The sequence below is a fragment of the Colletotrichum aenigma genome, assembly GCF_013390185.1.
Source record: "Colletotrichum aenigma strain Cg56 chromosome Unknown KSG_Cg56_contig05, whole genome shotgun sequence".
In the NCBI taxonomy this organism is placed as follows: domain Eukaryota; kingdom Fungi; phylum Ascomycota; class Sordariomycetes; order Glomerellales; family Glomerellaceae; genus Colletotrichum; species Colletotrichum aenigma.
In genome coordinates this window covers 1,555,945-1,576,652 of record NW_023500911.1, presented here as the reverse complement: position 1 = coordinate 1,576,652, position 20,708 = coordinate 1,555,945, and the positions used below count along the sequence as shown (strand labels likewise).

General features: G+C 54.2%; 8 protein-coding genes across 8 annotated transcripts; 4 read left to right on the top strand and 4 right to left on the bottom strand.

Moving 5' to 3' along the window:
* Positions 1-144: 144 nt before the first annotated feature.
* CGCA056_v008086 (Bifunctional solanapyrone synthase) lies at positions 145-1,365 on the bottom strand (the record flags this gene model as incomplete). The annotated part of the gene is made up of 2 exons (XM_037323334.1): positions 145-646; positions 713-1,365. The coding sequence occupies 2 exons, from the start codon at positions 1,363-1,365 to the stop codon at positions 145-147; spliced, it is 1,155 nt and encodes a 384-aa protein (XP_037178556.1).
* Positions 1,366-3,778: 2,413 nt separating this feature from the next.
* CGCA056_v008085 (uncharacterized protein) lies at positions 3,779-5,830 on the top strand (the record flags this gene model as incomplete). Its single annotated transcript, XM_037323333.1, has 5 exons — positions 3,779-4,498; positions 4,549-4,814; positions 4,876-5,032; positions 5,087-5,331; positions 5,392-5,830. 5 exons carry the CDS (start codon positions 3,779-3,781, stop codon positions 5,828-5,830), a joined length of 1,827 nt encoding a protein of 608 aa, XP_037178558.1.
* Positions 5,831-5,906: 76 nt separating this feature from the next.
* On the bottom strand, positions 5,907-7,649 carry amdS-3 (Acetamidase; the record flags this gene model as incomplete). The annotated part of the gene is made up of 1 exon (XM_037323332.1): positions 5,907-7,649. One exon carries the CDS (start codon positions 7,647-7,649, stop codon positions 5,907-5,909), a length of 1,743 nt encoding a protein of 580 aa, XP_037178560.1.
* Positions 7,650-8,546: 897 nt separating this feature from the next.
* rihA (Pyrimidine-specific ribonucleoside hydrolase RihA) lies at positions 8,547-9,608 on the top strand (the record flags this gene model as incomplete). Its single annotated transcript, XM_037323331.1, has 2 exons — positions 8,547-8,653; positions 8,708-9,608. 2 exons carry the CDS (start codon positions 8,547-8,549, stop codon positions 9,606-9,608), a joined length of 1,008 nt encoding a protein of 335 aa, XP_037178552.1.
* Positions 9,609-10,391: 783 nt separating this feature from the next.
* apr-2 (Subtilisin DY) lies at positions 10,392-12,754 on the top strand (the record flags this gene model as incomplete). The annotated part of the gene is made up of 3 exons (XM_037323330.1): positions 10,392-10,535; positions 10,584-11,654; positions 11,711-12,754. 3 exons carry the CDS (start codon positions 10,392-10,394, stop codon positions 12,752-12,754), a joined length of 2,259 nt encoding a protein of 752 aa, XP_037178553.1.
* A 92-nt stretch (positions 12,755-12,846) lies between these two features.
* Positions 12,847-13,566, bottom strand: inhA-4 (Isonitrile hydratase; the record flags this gene model as incomplete). The annotated part of the gene is made up of 1 exon (XM_037323329.1): positions 12,847-13,566. One exon carries the CDS (start codon positions 13,564-13,566, stop codon positions 12,847-12,849), a length of 720 nt encoding a protein of 239 aa, XP_037177715.1.
* Positions 13,567-14,755: 1,189 nt separating this feature from the next.
* CGCA056_v008080 (uncharacterized protein) lies at positions 14,756-17,602 on the top strand (the record flags this gene model as incomplete). The annotated part of the gene is made up of 2 exons (XM_037323328.1): positions 14,756-15,403; positions 15,455-17,602. 2 exons carry the CDS (start codon positions 14,756-14,758, stop codon positions 17,600-17,602), a joined length of 2,796 nt encoding a protein of 931 aa, XP_037178554.1.
* A 582-nt stretch (positions 17,603-18,184) lies between these two features.
* Positions 18,185-19,446, bottom strand: vpl2 (Versatile peroxidase VPL2; the record flags this gene model as incomplete). Its single annotated transcript, XM_037323327.1, has 2 exons — positions 18,185-18,400; positions 18,454-19,446. The coding sequence occupies 2 exons, from the start codon at positions 19,444-19,446 to the stop codon at positions 18,185-18,187; spliced, it is 1,209 nt and encodes a 402-aa protein (XP_037177590.1).
* Between the last annotated feature and the right edge of the window lie 1,262 nt (positions 19,447-20,708).

Below are 20,708 nucleotides of genomic sequence, written 5' to 3'. Positions count from 1 at the left end.
TTTACATGCCTAGCTTGTTTTAAATACATCTTTGCAACCTTAGGCCCATGAGTGCGCTTGAATTGGATGCTACTGGCTTCTTGCATGCAGGGAATAAATGAGACGGCACTTGAACGCGAGAAAGCTTGTCTCTTTTCACGAGGATCAGGCTGCCCTTGATAGCTTGAACCCTCCAGGAACACGCGTCTGGAAGACGCCTTCTGGGTCATACGTCTCCGCAACCTTGCGCATGTACTCGAGGTTTTTGGCACTGTAGCTTCCCAGTGATTCCTGGCGTGAACTGGCGTAGTTGAGGTAAATCAAGTCTTCAGCTCCACCAACAGACTCTGCGAAGTGGTTCATTAAGCTTGACATTTCGTTTAGGCGGTGCTCAGCAATGGCGAAATCTGCCTCGTTTGTCTTGACAAAGACGGCGGCTGTCCACATTATGGCGTTTCCCTCCATGCTTTCGAGTCCAAGCATGTTTCCGCCCTTTTCCTCAGCGATGCCTGCATAGTCCCTAGTGACTGGTTGGAGAAAGATCATGGTATGGAATGCGTCCTCCCCAATGGAGTTTTGAAGAGAATTGACAAAGTCCTCGTGTATCTTGGCAACATATTGGAGTATGTTCCTGTCATTTCTGTACAGAAGTGTGGCTCCGGAGGCCCTGAGTTTACGGTCAGCCATAAGGCACACCAAAGGCTCACCCAAGGAAGATATGGGCAAGACTTACCATACTCCACCGGCCACTTGCGATTCTGCCGCTGCTTCGGCCAGGGTCTTCTTTTCACTGCTTTCCAAAAATGCAGGAATCTTCCTCAGATTGTCGTAAGCAGTTGTGGCATTATCCTCGCCAGCTGTGTTAATGAAGATGGTACCGATCATAATCTCTGTGCTCTGCGTGCTGTTGTACGTCAGATATGTGACGAGAGCATTGTCCGCCATAGACATGTCGTAGTCAGCAAACTCGATTAGGGTATCGATAACTTCATCAGTTACGTTTCCGGGCAAGAACCGAACCTCATAGTGAAGTTCCTGTGTAGGCATTGCTTCGAGGTCGAACCTCGTAACGATGCCGAAGTTGGGGCCGCCACCCTTGAGGGCTTTCCATAAATCTGCGTTGCTAGACTTGTTGGCGTTGATGATGGTACCGTTGGAAAGAACAACTTCGTAGTTCACAGCGTTATCGGCGCCGAATCCTCGAGCAGGAGAGAAGAAGGAGGTGCCCCCACCAAGGAGGAATCCACCAACGCCGCCGACGTTGCCATCTCGACCGCCGACAACCACGACCCCTTGATCGTCCAAGTCCTTGTAGACGTACTGCCAGTGGCCACCGGTGTCAACACGAGCCACGTTCATCTCCTTGTCATAGACAGACGAGTTCATGTGCGTGAGGTCAATGGTAACGCCGTTATCGATATTGTTGTTGAGTTGCCAGCCGTGCCCCCCGCTCCGGACTGCGATGTGCCAATCGCCAGCTCCATCTCCAGTATCCAGCAAGGTTGTAAGAGTGAGAGAAACTTCGGCGGCACTCTGTGGGAGAACGATGCACCAGGGATGCTGCCGCGCATTCTTTGCCCACCAAGTGTTGACTTGCTCTTCATAGGCAGAATCTGTCGGAAGAAGCAACCTGTCTTCGAGACCAGCCCCAATTATTGCGTCACACTCGTGGCACTTAGCCTACATAGAGACGTAGATGAGGTATTTTTACATACCGGAGGCGTTCCGCCATTGAAAATTTCTGGAGTTGTCCCATTACTAAACCAGGCGTGCTTTTTCGCACCAACCAACCCCACAAGAATGCCTAGATTGACAATACGATGCAGCATTCTTTGTGTAATTTGAAAAAGATCAGGCAATGATTAATGTGTTGGAAATCCGAAAAGCTTGAAAGGAGAATAATGCCACTGAAGCTGCATCGAACGGCCTGTCAAGAGCATGGCTTGTGCAGCTTAAATATCAAATCGTAGCATCGAGGAGAAGGTTTGGCTTGCATTCAGTCCCATTCAAAGCCCCGTTCTCGGTTCCTCGGGTCCGCGAACATGGGCGTAAGGCAACCGCATAGTACACTCAAGATACTAGGTGTTCTTAAAACCTGAAGCCAAAGTACTTACGCCACCTTGTGACATGCAGTCCACCGGCGCAAGTCCAAACCCATGCAAGAAGTTCGCAGCAAGCCCGACCATGGCAATGCCATTTTCCCCATTCAGTATGGCAGAAACATACTCAGTCGGCCCCCTGTCAATTGTGCTCACGAACAACCAGTTGTCAGCAGCCTTGCGTGGCTGTGCTCGCCGGCGCAGCGTAGCATTCCGGGCCCGAGGGCCCGAAGCAGATCCTCAGGAAAAGTGGCTTCCTGCCGCAGAGCCGTTGGCGTCTTGGATAAGCTGGTCTCATTAGTAGGTCATGCCCGCTGACTACATGTTAAAATCAAGGTTAGAAGCCTCGCTGCCTAGATTCGACGCATGGTTCAATGATCAGTAGTAAATCCACATGACGTGACGTAAGGTTGTGGTGACGAACAAGCAAATTTGCCTACTTCGGTGCTGATGATCACTAAAGTTCGCCCGATGAAGGGTCCAGGAGACAGCACGTATTCGTTTTTTGGATTCCATTGCATTTCTCGTTGGTCAATTGGCCCCTTGGCATGCATATTTGCCTTTTTGGTGATAGTGCTTCTCAACGATGTTCAGCCTGGCGGGTGTTGAGGAACGGGAATACTGTTAGTAGATCCCGTTACGTCCCCCCACCGGACTGCTTGTTAAACCTGCAGCTCAATTTGACACCCAGTCAAACTGCGTAGAATCAAAGGATTTGTTAAAGGTGCATACGACTTTGGAACACGTTTTGAATACTTCCCGAGCTCTCCGAGATTAGTGTATCCGAAAGAGAATGCGGGGATACATGGTAACGCGGCCACTGACGCCGTGATAAGAATTCTGAATCCAGCGCGATAAGGTGAAGTACTATGTAGAACAGTTACGTACCCTTGCCTGTACGGCGATATTCGTTCCTGCCTGGTCTGCCAGCTTCATGGTAGTTGGTTTTCAGTTTTGAGATAGAAGCTCAACTGTATGAGCCTTGGAATGACGTCCAAGTCCGCGAATAAGTAACGCACTATAACAATTTCGAAGCTCACTTACGCCTCTAATCTTGACAAAGGTGTTACTTTCGGCTCTCCCCGACCGAGGTTAGACACCATCTCTGACAGACCGACAGGGATGCGATCCAATCACAGTCCTCTAGTCGCTATTCCTGCAGCATTTGTGGCAATGGTTGGGGCCGTACACCCAGACGTTACGGCGGCCGACCGTTCACATATGTCCTTGGAAGGCGTAGTGTGCCCCGCCGTTGGCAAACAGGCAGCAGTGTTGAAGTTGGAGCTGGAGAAAGCGCATGTGCCTGAACATGAGTTTGACAAAGAGAGTGTGCGACGCACACATTCATCTTCTTCAACTTTGAGTATATGTTTGTTCTCTTAAGCGGTCGCACCTCACATAAGCTGAGAAATGGAGACATCAAGCGGGAAACGGCCTGCGGTGAGGCGTCGGAAACCCCATCTTCAATCGGTATTCGGAGCTAACCGGCAATCTGTCAAAGTGCGACCAATGTAAAGATCGAAAGGTAATTGATGATGCCCCATCATCTTGGCCTCAACACTGATTTCATATTTCAGACGAAATGCGATCGCGAGGCACCATGCTCAAGCTGCATCGCCTCCGGTCTAAATTGCCGGATATCTCATCGCGCCACTGAGAGGCGGCAGCGGGTTCTCATCTCCCCTCGATACGACGAGGCCATGGAAAACGTTGATCAATCCCTCCGTGAGGTTTCACAAGCTGTTCAAAAGCTCCTTGAAATCAATGAGAAAGGATCGGGACCTTCGCCTAAGGACTCTCCCGCATCATACATCAGCAGCAACCCATCAAACATCGCCATCATGTCCGAGGGCTATCGCGGCGATTCTTCCTTCAAAGCACATGTTCACAAGATCACTGATGCACTGAGAGATGCCGCGTCAAATCTTGAATTGACTATTGGCGACCCCACGTTCACCACCACGACACACATGATCGACGAGACTGCCGACAGTGAAGAAAGCAGCCCACCTTCCGACGGCAAATCACCTTCGCCATTTAAGATCCAATATCCGGAATTGGAAGGGAGGTCTCTTCCTCCTATCGATCAGGTTCTGAAGCTTCTCCGGTTAGCACATGTTGAGAAGAAGAGATTCTTCGTGGACTGCTCAGTCGTGGATGAGCAGGAGTTCACTGAGTTTTGCCAACGGGTCTACTTCGCAGTGAATGACTATTCCATCTTGTCATGGATAATCGTCAACATTGGTCTGTTCTACATGTTTCTGAACTTGAAGCAGCCTTTTCACACACAGATCGGCGTCAATTACGCAAATATTCATGAGTACTCACAGCAGTTGAAGGATAACATTGAGGCTGCTATGCAGTCCTTGAGGCTTTGCAATGACCCGTCGATGGAAGCTTGCCAAGCCCTGGCTCTTTTGGTATGTTCCTTAACCTTCTTGGCACCCCTATTGCCTTGCTGAAGCATCAGTACACCTTTTGCAATAAGTCCGGACGAAGCGCCCTCGCTTGGCAAATGATTTCAGCCGCCTCCAGGATGTGCATTGATCTTGGCTGGCATCGTCTTCCGAGAGAGGGACCAAGGGTTTCAAAGGAGCGGCAAATCTTTTGGCACATCTACATCCACGATAAAGGGATGGCTTTTACCCTCGGGCGTTCACCGTCTATCCATCCATGTGACGTTTCGACCCCGAAACCGACGGTGCCCGACGATTACGTTCCTGGTGTTCCGGTTCAGTAAGTCCCCAGTGGTGATGATGTGCAACTATTAGTTTGATACTGATGTGATAATCATTAGTCTTTATGCCGGCTACGTAGATTACGCCATAATCGTTGGTGATATGCACATCCAGCTCTTCTCGGCTTCGGCCCTTCAACAACCACAACAGAGCAGGATCGAGACAGCGAAGTCCTTTGCCAAAAGGATTCTACAAACGAACAAAGATTTTAAAAAGGTGTGCCAGAGAGAATATTTGGCTGAAAACAATTGCTAACATTCATGATTCGAGGCGCTTCAGGATGGCCCCCTAACAAATGACATCTACAAAGCTCCAGCGATGCTCTTCGATATGATCATGTACAGCCTGGTCACGATCGCGTATCGAATTGTGCCATGCGAAGCACAAAACTCGAACCCACTTCAGTGCAACATTGCCTGCATCGATGCAGCCCGGAAGACCTTGACAACAATGGTAGAAGCCTTTAACGATTGGGGCAATGATAACCAGACAGGTTGGGCCATGCTGCTTAACATGTAAGTTGAAACCGTAAAATTGCGGAATTGTTTCTATAGGATAATTGCTAAAGATGACAGAATGTTTTCAATGTTACCGTTTGCTGCTTTCGTTGTCCTAGCCGGGAACACCATCGCGACCTCTTCTACAGACGATCTAGCACTTCTCGCAGCCACCGTATCGGCGTTAGAGCCGACATCGACCAGCTCTCCATCCGCGAAGAAGCTCTACGACGTCTGCAAGACTTTTCACCAGCTTGCTAGCTTTGCCATTGCCAGACGGACGGTTCCAGAAGGTACGCCCCCGGAAGCACCGGCCATCCCTGCTTGTGTGTATGACCAGCAAACTGCGGGTGATTTTCCACTACCTCTAGGCGACTGTGGTCTTTCGGCTTATGATCACATAATGGCGCCTCAAGACTGGGACACAGTTATGAACGGGTTTGATCTTGGGTCCGGCGCTGGAGCAATGGCTTCTTTTGTGGAGCCGTACATGCCATTTGATGGGCGATTGTCTTGAGTTGGTCTGACGTTAAATGACAGAAGTCTCTTACTTTAGTGATTTTGGTATAGATAAACTATTTGCAAAAAGCATGTTACAGCTTCACCTTCAACCTTCCACCATCTGCCTTGTACGCTGCGTCCACCAAGCCCATAACTTCAACAAGTTTCTCATCCCGAAGCCTGGGAACAACTACCTGCACGCAGAGTGGCGTTCCCAAGTACAGTCGTCTATCAATCTTAGTCTCATCCCACAGCTCCCGATTTCTCTCATCCCAGCTGCTAATTGCCTTGCCATCCTGTGGCTTTCCAAGCTCCAGATCACCCTCTTCCACCTTTCGCACAGGCACGGTGCCCGCAGGATAATCGAGCATCACCCAGCTGCTGGTGAGCCCGACTGCGTTATATCCTTCGATGGGTGGTACAGGATGTGGCGCCAGTGGGCAAATGATTGCGTCGATCCTTTGCGTACGGCGGCCGTACTCATCGTCCTCCACCCAAACCTTGAGCATCTCATGCTCAATCTGTGACCGCTGAGCTTGAATCTCGGCTACGCGTGTGAGTGGCTGGGGCTGTCCTCTTTTGATTCGGGCCGCTGTCCATGGCACCAAGGGCTCGCCTGTTGCTTCGATCATGTCAAGCATCGGGACTGAGCCGTCGACGCCCATGAGCTTGTTCATGACGGACTGCGCTGCGGCGAGCACCTTCGTGATCTCGAGCGGAACTACTTTGATGGTGGCTGTATGTGCCAGGGAGGCGGCAACTTCATCAAGCATGTTCGCGATCGGCGGGTGAATAACGCAGTTTCCGTCGCCGCGAAGCACGCCGATGACGAGCTCGCCATTCTTCCCGCTCCCTGAGGCCTTCATGCTGCGCGGAGTTGGAGACCACGGCGTCGGCATGCAGTCTTCGCCCCATGATGATGCCCGCGGCATGATTTCTCTCAAAAGGGTATCAATGTCCTCAACACTTCTGCCGATCGGGCCAGCGACAGCTTGCACTGAAGCCCGACTCATCCCCTCAAACCCAGTGCGAACTTGCCCGCCGTACGGCACGCGCCCATTGGATGGCTTGAACCCGTAAACGCCGTTGCACATGGCCGGAATGCGGATGCTGCCGCCAATGTCGGTGCCAATGCCAATCATGCTGCCCTTCATAGCTACTAGGACGCCCTCGCCGCCGGAGGATCCGCCCGCAGTGCAGAGCCGGTTGATGGGGTTCATGGTCCGGCCGAAGACGTTGTTCACCGAGTCCAAACTAGCAAGAGTCTGGGGAATGTTCGTCTTCGCTATGATCACGCATCCCAGCGAGAGGAGGAGATTGACCAAAGGTGCATTCTCCGTCGCCGGCTTATGACACAGCGAAGCCAACCCCATGGAGGAGTCGACGCCAGTAACATTGAACGTATCCTTTACGGAGACGGGGAGGCCGTGAAGCGGACCGAAAGGCTTGCCATTGTCGCTGAGATACCTGTCTAGAAACGCCGCGCGCTCCAATGCAGCATCGAAGAGAGGCTCAGTCAGGCAGTTCGTGAGCTGCTGGGCGATGGCCGCGCGGTGGCAGAATGCTTCAGCGACCTGGACGGCGGTAAAGGCCCGCGACGATATGGCTCTGACAAGTCTCTCGATGGTGTAGCCCTCCGTGATGGAGATCTCGAGCCCGGAGAGGAACTGGCGGGGGACGCTCAGTACGTTTTGGGGGCCGTTTCGGAGATGAGGTGGATCTCGCGGGATGACGCTTGTCGGGATGTGCCACTTTGCGGGGATGCGGGCTGCCCGCTCGGCTTGCTTGCGGCGGGCGATTGGGATCCACGCAGCTTCATGTGATTGCGATGACATGTTGAAGTATTTTGTGTGAATAATTCCCAGACTTAGTTGTTCGGCTATGAAAATGAAGTAAGAACGATAGGCTGGCGGGAGGAAATAATCTGAGCAAACCGTTCATGAATGAAGCCTGAGGGGGCTGAAGCTCAGACTTGCATTGAACCTCGGCAGATGCTGGGACAATGTCTTTGCTATGAGGCCTGCTGTATCCGACGCGTGTTGGCTTAACAATCAATACATGAAGCTGTTGTACCGCACGCCAGTGCGTCTACCCCACGTCGATCGCTCATGTTCGATACGTACCGCAGGATAGTGGATGTTGGCGAACGGCTGCTGTTCATGTGTGATTCAAAAAGTCATTTAGATATCCATACTACACCACCAATAGGGAACTAAAGGTGAAGCCTGGATAAGTCTCTTCTACCCTAAACGCTCTAGGTAGTCGTTCAGGCAGAGGTCCAGAAGACAGGTGAGCGATATTATCAAGATGACCACAGGCGGTGCTTGAGCGTTGTGTATGAAGGGATCAACACAGCCCACTGCCCGACCAGGACAGCTCTCAAGCTCATGTTCGATCTGCGTTCAGCCCTGGAAGACTTCAATGACAAAGTCTTCCGGTAGTAAACACATTGTTCTGGATGAGTATGTTATCGATCTCTTATCTCTTGCCCGTGCTATCCATCAACGGTAAACCTTGCCATCGACGAATTTCCCGAGGAAATCATCGAGAAAATAAAATTACTCGACTCCACTTCCCTCCTAACATCGGAGTCGCCCGACACGACGGCAACCGTTATCCATCAAGATAAGAAGCAATGGCGGGCTACAAGTACCCAAACACCGGTTCATCCGAAAAGTTTTGAAGATCGCCGGCCAGGTCCCTTTCTACGCGCCCGGTGAGACTATCACGAAATGCTCGCCTCAACGTTGCAAATCGCCCTCAGCGCGCTCCTGTTGCAGCCGGCCCTGGCAGCCCGCAAAAACCTCATTATCGACACTGACATTTTCAGTGACTGCGAGTCAGATCCCCTCTTAACCCTCTCACCGAAGAACCATTCCTGACATCGCGATAGTGACACCGGCGCGCTCCTCATCGCCGCCACCTCCCCGGAGGTCAACCTGCTCGGCGTGAACGTGAACTACCCCTCCTCCTACTCCGTCACCGCTGCGTCCGCCATCCTCGCGCACTACAACCACTCCGCCGTGCCCATCGGCGCCCGGCGCCCGCTCACAAACGAGAGCTTCTTCGACACCTTCGCCTACGACCTCGGCGAGTACGCCAGTAAGATCTCCTACCACTTCTCCGGCGGGTCCCTGCCCTTCGGCGCCGCCGAGGACGCCTGGGATGCCGTCGCGCTGTACCGCAAGCTCCTCGCCGAGGCCGACGCGCCCGTGACCATCGCCTCCATCGGCTTCTTCGAGAACCTCTCGGGCCTGCTCAACTCCACGGCCGACACGTACTCGAACCTCACCGGCCCGCAGCTGATCGCGGCCAAGGTCGAGCAGCTGGTGGTGATGGGCGGCGGGTATCCCTCCGGCCGCGAGTTCAACTTCTTCGGGGACAACCCGGCGGCGACGGCGCACGTGGTGAACAACTGGAAGGGGCGTGTGGTGTTCTGTGGGACGGAGGTCGGGTCGGTGGTGCTGTCCGGCGCGAAGTTGCTGGCGGGGGGCCCGGCGACGGATCCGGTGCGGCAGGCGTATGTGTATTACAACTTCTACCGGCCGAGGGAGTCGTGGGACCCGCTTACGGTGGTATATGCGATACAGGGCCTGGGCGATTTGTTCGAGTACGGGAATGAGTTTGGGTACAACCACGTCTTTGCTAATGGGTCAAATGAGTGGGTGTACGACCAGAGTGTGACGGATCAGTTCTGGTTGAAGCTGAAGGTTGATAATGTCACCGCGGCTGATGCGCTTGATAAGCTGTATCTTGAGGGAGCTTTGTCGGCGACCAACGCAACTCAGATCTGAGCAGGCCGTATGGAGGGGCAACAACGTAATGTGTATTCTGGGTTTCAACGTCATCAATCGGGACGAATGTTCAGTCACATCGAGAACCAATGCACAGATTATCTCGTCAATTGAGAATCAATGAACTCACCTGGACTGAACAACTCCCTAGCATTCTCATGTCCACCAAACCGAGAACGAAATACACGACAATGCAGGGGACCTCACTCATGCGAACAAAACACGTCGATCAGCAAATAAGCTTACCATTCCAGCCCGGAGATAGCAGCCTCTCGCGCCAACCGGGCAGTCTTCTCTCCTCCTCCAGCGCCAAGATCACGCAGCCATTCGAGCGCATGCAGCGCCAGGGTTCTCCAAAATACCACCTTCCATCTTCTACCCCCGTCCCCCGTGAGTCCGATGATGCCACCCGCGCAGCGGCCGCTGCAACAATCCCATCGAATGCAGCCATCGCGGACGCAACCGCCCTGCTAATTCTGCGCAACAATCGCCTGCAATGAGCTTTTTTGCTTATCTTGCTCAATTGCTCTCAAGCCGACTCGTATTGCCCCGCATCGAGGTCGCTTCGTCCATCCGAGATGTCGAGATTGGGATGGGTTGGTGGGTCTACGGCGGCATGGCGATAGTGCTTGATGCAACCTCAGAAGCCAAGACGGGCATCACAGCATTTTTGGTGGTGTAAGCTGGAAGCTATAAAGGGGTCGGCAGATGCAGGTACAATGCGATCAAGGCCCTAATCTGCAAGGCTCTCAGGTCTGAAGTCGGCGAAGAAAATCGATCGAAATGGTTGCCTGGAAAGCCTCCGTCGCGGCATTGGCCAGCGTCGCGAGTCTCGTCTCGGCCTCTTCGAAGAGGGACGAGGTTGCGCCTACGATTGAGAAGACTACAGTTCCAGGCGCATTCATCCTCGAACTTGCCGATGACCAGGTCAGTTGATCTAGGGTTTCCGCAAACATGATATTAACACCTGTCCAGGATGCCGCCAGTCTAATGACAAAGCTCGAGTCGGAAGCAGGCCTCGCCAAAGTATCACAGCGCTTGGCCCTCAACTCCAAGATCTTCAACGGCGTCTCCGTCAATGTCGAGAACGCCAACGACGAGACGACTGCGAGGATTGCGAGCTTGGCGCAGGTCAAGCAACTCTGGCCTGTGCCCCTGATCTCTGTGCCCAAGCTTGACATCACCTGGACTGGAAAGGACAAGTCGACCACCTCAAAGTACAAGCGCCAGGCCAACTCGACCGATACCTGGCCGCCTCATGTCATGACCCAGGTCGACAAGCTCCGAGCTAAGGGGTACACCGGCCAAGGTCTCAAGATCGGCATCGTCGACACTGGAATTGACTACACCCACCCGGCCCTAGGCGGCTGTTTCGGGCCTGGTTGTCTGGTAGAGTACGGCGAGGACATTGTCGGTGACTCGTATGACGGCACGAATACCCCGGTACCAGACGATGACCCGTTCGAGAACTGCCTGGGCCACGGCACCCACGTTGCCGGCATTATTGCGGCAATGGAGAATCCCATGGGCTTCACTGGCGCTAGCCCCGATGTCAAATTGGGCATGTACCGAACGTTTGCATGCAACGGCCAGACGACGGGTGATGTCCTCATGGCCGGTGTGATCAAGGCCTTCGAGGATGGTTCGGACATCATCACTGGCTCCATCGGCGGACCAAGCGGATGGGCCGGTGAGGCGTTTGCCCTTACTGTCGCGAGGATCGTGGATGCCGGGGTTCCTTGCACGTTTGCTGCGGGTAACGAGGTCGGCGGCACCGAGGGTCTGTTTGGTATCAGCACGCCGAGCACCGGCGATGGGGTCATCTCCGTCTCTTCGTACCAAAGCCAAGGGGCTGACAGCCCCGGAACGGTGTCCGCTTACACCAGCTGGGGCCCAACCTTCGAGCTCACCCTCGCTCCAAGCTTCGGTGCACCCGGCGCTGGTATTCTTTCAACATGGCCGGTAGCCCTTGGCGAGTATGCCGAAGCGTCTGGAACTTCGATGGCGACGCCTCTTGTGGCCAGTATTGTCGCGCTCGTCTCCCAGGTAAGCCGTGAAAAACAGAAGGACAGGCATCAGTACAACTCAGCTGACACCGATAGGCACGAGGAACGAGAGACCCCGACTTGATTAAGCGTCTTCTCGCATCCACCGCAAAGCCGAGCCTCTCTCAGAACTACGGCGTCCCCAACATCGACGCCGGCCTCGGGCCCGTCCCACAACAGGGCGCCGGCATGGTCCAAGCCATCGACGCAGCCTACGCCACATCCGTAGTCAGTGTCGCGGGCCTTTCCTTCGACGACACCGACAATCTCGTCTCCGAGGCGTCTTTCACAGTCACCAACGTCGGCGACACGCCCGCCACATATAACGTCTCCCACGTCCCGGCTCTGACAGCCATCACGCTGTCTGACATTTACCGCAGCAGCTCCCCGGACCTGGAGACGGTCTATGCCAGTCTGACCTTTGAACCGTCGTCGTTCACCCTCGAGCCGAATGCTACGGGTGAAATTCGTATTAGTGTAGTTCCGCCCCAGGGCCTCAACGCTGCTTCCCTGCCTGTGTACTCCGGCTGGGTTGCACTTAACGGAACCAACGCCGACGGCGAGATCGCGCTGTCTGTGCCGTATATTGGTGCCGCGGGCTCCATGAAGAACGTCACTGTCCTTGCTTCCAATCGTATCTGGCTCAGCCGCAGCGACGACCCACTTGGATCTGAGGTCGCAGCCAACACCACCTTCCAATTTGCTACCCCCGCGGAGCATCCCGACTGGGCGCAGCCTCTGCTCAACACGACGGATCTGGTCTTGCCGGTTGGTGCGCTGCCTGATCAGTTTGTCTGGCTGGTCATGGGCAGCGCCGAGGTCCGCGTGGAGATTGTGCCGCTAGAGGAGAACCCTGACGCGAAGGACAACGGGCTTGGGGTCATCACGCTGGGCAATGTCGCGGGGTACCCTGTGACATATCGCAGACCCATCGGTTGGACGAGCCCGTGGGACGGTACGTTGGCTGACGGGTCTTGGGTTCCGGCTGGATGGTACCGTCTTAGCATCTTTGCGCTGAAGATCGCGGCGGACAGGACTGTGCCTGAGGGCTGGGACCGGTATGACTCTCCCGAATTCTTCGTTCGGTATGTAGATGCGTAGAGACCTGTCAACGGCGTCTGAAGACGCTCAAGTTCGTGGATGTGAAGGTCTTGTATTTCAATGAGATCAATTGGATAAATATTCTCAGCCACTCAAGGCTTCACCGAGCCCGATCCGTATGTTGTCTTGTAGAACTGGTTCGTTTCAATCTCCTCCATTCCGATGCCTTGTAACGCGATCTTCTTGACGTAAGCAGGATCGAAGTTCTGGTTAAGATACTCGATGATCATCGACAGACCAGCTCCCGCCCCGCCTGCCGTCCAGAGCTCGCCCTTGCCCTCGCCGTCGTACTCCTTCTCCTCGACAACCCATCTTTGGTCAAGCCACTCGGTGTCGGGGTGTACCTGCCTCGCAAACGCCAAGAACTCCCGGTTGACTGTCGCCTTCTTTCCCTTCAGCACGCCTGCACTGGCCAGCCACGGCGAGCCGATGCAGGTTGTCATCCAGACGCGGGTCTTGGCAAAAGCCTCCTTCATAAAGCGGTCGGCTTGAGGTGGTCTATGGGAGGGGAGAGGTCCGCCGATGAGGACAAGATCGAGGTCGCGCGGGCAGTCGTCGTAGGTGATATTTGGGACAAACTTGAGGCCTGGTGTCATCTCGGCGGGCTCGAGAGTAGAAGAGATGAAGTAGAACTTGATCTCGGGCGCGAGTCCCTCGAAAGGAGCGAAGCCTGGGTCGAAAGCCTTGACCTTGTCGTAGTACTCGAGCGAGATGTTGCCAAACAGGTCGATGCCCATGATGTCGCTCAGCTGAACGGCTTCGAGCATTACTCCAATGCGGAGAGACTTCTTATCGCCAAGCTTTGTCGCCATTTTCAATCTTGCGGGTCACAGTTGATTGTAGGTTCAGGGGAAGCGTCGTTAGTCGGACTGGTCAGATCTGATGAAGGTGGATTTGTCTGTTGCTGGGTCTTTGAGCGAGGTGCGGATCGCGACCATTTATACTTTGTATGCAAAGGGCCCGAAATAGGCATGTCGTCGTCTCCTGCAAGGACCGGGCCCCTCTGGATACAGCTGCCTTTTGCAGTCTTTTGCAGTTGTTTGCCTTACTCTGCGCCGTCACGGGACCTCAAACGCGGAGGGTCGCGACGGTCTCCAGCGGCTCCAGCGCGGCCCCTTGCGCTAAACGGTTCATCGTCCGATGCGTCGCTCGCAAACTCCACAAAGAGCCGAGAGGGAGCGGGAAGTCTAGCTGAAAGAGAGCGGAAGTTTGCTGGACGGTGGTGAAGATGGAGCCCGGGAGACAGAGAAATGGGGCATTGGTGGAACCTCGACCGCGCCGATCGACGATTTAGATCCGATGGATGTCGGATGTTAGGCTGTCGCTGTTTTTCCGGAGCGGGGACTGTTGGTCGGACCGTCGGAGATGATGCCAGCTCGGCTTTTGGCTGCATCCTCCGCAACACAATCACAAGAGCGCGGCCATTGTTCATCAGCCAGTCGGGGTTTGTCGGGGGCTGTCGGGGGTTGAGGGTGATGATCGGCTCCGGTGCCAACTCGCAGAGTCGGAGCTGAGACGCTGGGGGCCTGCAACAACGGTTGATATTGAAGAATTAGTTTGCGACCGCCTGGATATGTTGCTGACTTTACTTACGACGGGTTACAAGGAGACGTGATTGCTTTCTGTGTTTCTCGTTATTGTGTGAAGGTGAAGTTGGAAGGGGAGGAAGATGCAGCACCAGTCAATAGTGGGAAGGAACAGAAGCAACGGGGTCCTGCTGTTTCCTCACTCGCAACTCAACTCACGAGGGGCAGGAGCTGCCTCCCATGGAACGGAAGGTGCTCAACTGCTCTTGCCCAAGTAACTCGTCTGCACCATGACGACACTTTTGACTGCCAAACTATTCCAACCCTTTCCTCCAGTTCTCAACAAATTGTCGTCGTCGGCTGTCCCTTTCCAAGACGCGGATCAGTCATTCGATTCTTTCAATACATCTATTGTCCATCTCAACAATCTTGCAATCCCATTAAGACACGGTCCTGGTCCTTTCGATCCACCGCCATGAACGAGGCAGAGCCGAGTCCACGAGAATATGCCCGTAAGGAAGGCCTGTTCATCAGCGCGAACAGGCACATCTCGACCCGGACGAAAGCCATCTTTGATCAGCTGCAGAAGTCGCCTTACTTTCCGATTACTGCCACCATCGAAGATGCAGCCGACCTCTCTGCACTGGCCATCCCTGATCCGGTCTTCCCTCCAGAGACCGACTTCCAGAAGGGGAACCTCGACAATGCGGTGACCAAGATCATCGGGATCGATGACGAGGCCGACATGATGAAGCTGGCCCTGGAAGCAAGCTATCCTCAGCGTCGATTTGCGACGGCAGTGAGCAAGATGGAGCTCCCGTCTCTCCGATCCGACCCGAGACACGACTCCAAAGCCTTCAGCAAGACTATCTCTGAGGCGAAGCTGCATTGTTTCTTTCGCCGACCAAACCCCCTCGTCATGGAGCCTGTTGATGAGGATAAGGACGAAGGCCTTGCGCTGCCCAAGTCTGCTCGGCATTTCCATGATCAGCTCGCTAGAGGAGCCGAGCCCGAAGAAATCGACTACACCGAAGAGGACCTGACGTACGTGGCCAAAGCTGTGTATCAAGAGTGGACGAACAAAGATCTTGAAAACTTGATCTTCCTCGAGATATCTAAGCGGGTGGGTTGACGCGTGCCATCGAGGAAGAGAATCCGCTAATATCCCATGTAGGACCGAGTCCAATCCATGACACCTCCGCTAATGCCACCGCCACTTGCCTCGGGGCCGGAAGAGGAATTCATACCGACCAGCGAGGCCTGTATACTAGAGCCTTTGTCCGAACCCGACAGTCTCATTGAGTATGACTTGGACACAGCTGGTAAACTGATGGATGAGATGACCATGGAAACGATCCAACCTGACGTGGATGTGACGGAGATGATTGGGTTTCCATCCGACCCCCCGTTTCTGGATATTTTTCCATCTCCAAAGCCCACCCAGGATCTGAAGCTGGAGGTGCCCATCTTGTGCAAGCCTGAAGAGCCTCCATCGGCCAGTCAAGACGAAGCCTCTTGCCGAGCGCTTCTGAACACAGTTCCATGCCTGGGTTCCAAAGATGAAGACGCTGAAAGCGATTCCATGCATGAGACAGACGCCAAGTTTGAAAAAGACTTCAGCCTGTTACTCGAAGACAGGAACGCAGAGTTGACGAGGATGGCGGAGCAAGAGCAGATCCATGTTGCTGATGCCATTGCCAGATTTCAGCCCCCGGTCGTCGACTTCAGTATCCCAGAGCCACGATGGTCTGGAATTCCTGCCAAAGGGGCGTCTGAGATGTTCCGTTGGATCAGCCTCGAATTTGATGGTCAAAGGAAGGCGCCAACTTGGCCCAAGATGCGGTCTGAGAATATTGAGCTGAAGTGGCAACCCTTCAACGCTTCGTTGGGATCTGTCAATTTGAAAGAGACAGTTGGCGATGACTGTGCTCTTCAACAAATCTTTGATTGCCGCGGCGCCCGTCTACCCACCAGCGCCGACTGCGTCCGTAGGGAGTCAGGGCTGAAGATCCTTCGTGAAGACGACGACGAGGAGCTGCCTATGCCCTATTACGAGGACGACGAGGACCATTCCGAAAACGGCCCCACAATCGACTTGTTGAGCGTCATCAAGAAGCGCAAGCTGGCGGAGCTCGTTGGCGGACATGATGCTGAGCTTGAATCTCCCACTGTCGGGCACAAGTTCCGCCGCACTAGCAAACGTCGAAATGCAACGAAAGACAGCAGCGGATGCTTGCTCTTGGGCGAGAACGAGCCCAATGCTACAAGCAAACTCCTGGACAATCATTTGCTGCTACATCCCTCAAACAAGTCCCGCTCGGAGACGATGAGCCACTTCATTCCAACACCAGACCGAGGTACCAGATCACCGATGACGAGAGCAAGGAACCTGGAGAATTCACTAAAACTTCCGACCTCCCAGCCTGAACGGCAATTACCAAGTACAGTTGCCCCTCTCCCTCCGGTTCTAACCATAGAGGGCAAGACCCATATCGTAATTTCCACTACCCTTCCTCGAAATATCATGGCCGCAATCGACAGCCTTCCTGGCATAGAAAGTATTGACCGAGACTTCTCCCGATACAACAACACCATTTGGTCACCAAACAGCGCTCAAATATCGACAGCAATTTCTCCGCTCTTTTTTGAAGCCGACATTATACCATCTCCAGCAACTGGCATCATCATTACCACCATACTCCAAGTTGGCCAGAAGGCGCCATTGAACTCCGGACAACAGCTGTCAAAGCTTCGTGAACGCGTGACCAAAGTCGCATTACGCTACCAGCGGCTCATCATCATGGTGTCGGAAAGCAGCAGTGAAGAATATGTTGGGCCGCTCGGGAAGAGCGATGTTGATTCTTACAACTCCTTCGTCGGGTTCGCATCTGGCGTTGGCATCTCCGCCGATTGCGTCATCAGAGTCATCTACATTGGAGGCGGTCCCAATACCCTTGAGACATGGACGTGCGCCCTAGTATCAACATACGTCAAGGAGAATATCACAACAGCACGATACATGCTGATGATGGATGAGACCGAGTGGGAGGTATTCTTTCGACACGTGGGACTGAACGTCTACGCGGCACAGCTCACCATCTCCTTGTTCAGAGGATGTTTTGGGCCCCAAGAAAAAGAACCACTCGTACGATTCTTCAGGATGCCTGCCGCGCAAAAGGCACAGGTCTTTGGGCGATACCTGGGAGAGAGAGGACACGAGGTGCTGAACAGAGTCATTGCGCGTCTGGAATACGACAGCATGCCCTCCCGGAAGCCGACGAACCCATCTGCGGCTGTTGCAGCGCCGTTCGGACGAATTTGAGTAGCAGTGGTCGCCGCGTGCGTACGGACGTGCGCGCTCGCATCACGTTGCAGACACGACCTGCTGGCTCGGGCGGGAAGAAAACAAGGTTCTTTTCAACCTACTTTCCTCATGTGATCTAGATTGGACTTCATGTCCACATTTTTCTTTCTTGGGGCGATTTTGAGACGCGAGACGCGTTTGCAGTTTCTTCGGGGAGGGCCGCCGACTGTATCTGTGGGACGTTTATCTCTCTTGGAATGCCGAAAGAAGGTGCATGCAGATGCAGGTAGATGCAAGTCTGAAATTTGAGTGCTATTGAAGAATAAACAATCAAGAAGGTATTCATCCGATAACAAGGCTAATGGAGTTTTCCCCCTTTCGCACACAAACCGCCACATCGCCAGGCTCCGGCCAGCCTCGGCCCCTGTGGTTATGCTTCCCTTTTTATGCATCAGAACACCGAAAACGCCATGGAAATCCATCTGGCTTTTACATGTAATATTATACAGGCTTATGATCTTGAAAAGAAAAGGTCGGATTGAACCATTATGTACGTGATGTTGTGGAATGCGCGCTCTTTAAGTGAAAAATGCCATCAATCTATTGGGCGGTGGGAGGGATGATGTTGCCGGCGTCGAGCGCCTGGACGGCCTGGGGCGACTTGAGGATGCCGTTCATGAACTTGTCAAGCTCGGACTGGTCAGGCATCCGGAAGTCGGCGCCCTTGAAGGGGGGCAGGACCTTGGTGCACTCGGTGAGATCGTTCATGTTGGGAACGCCGAGGAGGGACATGCGGACATACTCAGAGGAGTAGGCCTGGGAGGTATTAGAGATGGGGATACAAGAGGGATGAGAGAGGAGATGCGTACCTGATTCCATGCCATTTGGCCACGACGGCCGGCGCCGAACGCCTTCCAGGTGTCGATGACCTTGGGGTCCTGGGAGATGCTGACGTCGGAGGGGATCTTGAAGACGGCGGGCGGGGTCCTGGGGTTCAGGGTCTGGCCGTAGAAGGCGACGTCCCAGACTCCGGGGGTGGTATCCTGCGGAGCGCCGGCTCTGCTCTGGTCGACGAAGCGCTGCTGGGAGGTAGTGTGCGCGCCGAGCAGGGCGACGAGGCCGTCTGGGGTGAAGGACTTTTGGGCGAACATTTTGAACAGGGCGTCGGACTTCTGGAAGGGAGAGGGCAGCAGGTTCGGCGGGGAGGCTTTGGTGGTGTCCTTGCGACCGACGAAGGTGCGGACGCGGGGGCCCAGGGGGCAGGCAACGGTGGCGACGTTGGCGGCGAACTGGATCATGTCGGCCATGGAGACGCCGTACTTCTTGTACTTGTCGAACCAGCCCTGCATGGTGTCGCAGATCTCCTCGAGGCCCTTGTTGTCGTCGCGGGTGTGGCACTCGTTGGCAAGGATGATGGAGCCGTCGGCGCCGGTACCGCCCGAGGTCTTGGACCAGGATGAGGCGTCGTGGAAGCCGAGACGGACGGAGGCGCGGGCGACGCTGTTGCAGCGGCCCGCGTTGCCGACCATCTGCTTAACCATGTCGTCTGCGATGAACTTCCAGATGCAGCACTTGTCTGCCTTGCACTCGGCCGAGTTCTTCTTGCCGGGGGCCTCATAGGTGGAGGCCTGGTCCTGGCCGCTGGACTGGAGGGTCAAGATGGCCTTGATCTCGCGGCCCGTCTTGGTGAGCTTTGCATCGGGAAGAGTAGCGAGGTCTCCAATCAGTTCGGTGGAACCGCCGCCGCCGCCAGACTGGCGGTTCTGGAGGCGGGCCTCCTCCCTGATTTTCTCCATGTTCATGCCGGGGTGGGCAACGGCGACGCCGGCCAGGAGGGCGGTGATGAAAGACGCGGTCTTCATGATTGCTAGACTTGAGAAAATCAAGAACAACAAGAACAAGAAAAGGGGATTGATAAACGACTGTGACGAATCGAACACCCCGCCCGAAGGTCAGGACTGCAGAGGCTAGAAGCGAAAGATGCCGAAGCTGAAAGCGAGAGATAGGTGCTGGCCTGGAAAAAGCTTCATGATATTGGCTGGCATCGTCGGTTGTATTTATGGGATATAAGGTGTGTTAAAGATTGTTCGATGAGGCTTCTTTCTTTAGCTTCCGGCTCGCGGATTGCCGGCCGCTTGGATGCAGTAATCTCAAGTCAGACTCCTGACGTGGGGAGGTGCAGGTAGAGCAGCTGCACAGTTGAGTCGCCAGAGTCCGTCCATGTATCACATCGCCGAGACGTGCGTTGAGTTGAGGATCAAAGCATTTTCTCGTTATGTGACACTAGGGAAGTCTTCTCGCTTTCGGCCGGAAGTCGAGACTTGTTAGTCCGTCGAGATGATTAGCAGAAATCGGTTTCCACAGGCCAAGGAACATCAAGTTTGCACCCACTCACGCACCGTCGATAACGGCACATACCGCAACATGGCCGCGCTATTAAGCTTGTTTCGTTTGTGGCGCCAGACATAGCATGAAGACCTTGTTTGTCCAGCGGCGAATCCCATGAAGATCAGAATTGGGCCTTAGCCGCTCTCAGCCAAGGGTGTAGCCGATCACGACCGGCTCGAGAAGGAATATGCACGGCCAAAATGGGCAAGTCGGTGCAAAGCACCAACGGGGGGCTGCCGATTACACAGCGGGCGGAGAGGAAGGGTTCGAGATGGTGGTCTTCTCATCCGAATTTCGAATTGCTGGGCTGAGACCGCAGCATGGGGGCTGCTAGTCAGGAACAAACGTGTCCAGATTGGGAAATAGTTTAATTGGTTAAGGAACGCTTGGTCGCGGCGCCGTTCAAGTCAGACATGCTGGCGGGGTTGTTTGAGTGCTTCGGGGAGGGTCTGTGTTCAGGGCTCGCCAAGATGGGGAATCGTGATGGAAACCGAGGGTAAGGAGATTGATGAGAATGTTTGCTGCAAGGTAAGCTGACGTTGTGGTTGCTCAGTCGATCTGTCGGCCATCGGTCTATCGGCGATGACGACACAGCATCGTCTTCTCTAGGACTGGGCTGATGTTCACCGTTCGGCTGATGGAATATCTGTATGTCCAATAATACGATGGCATGTGAAGCCTATTTTTCGGTCTCGCATGCGTGGAACCGTGATGTTTGTGAGATGAACTCGGGTAC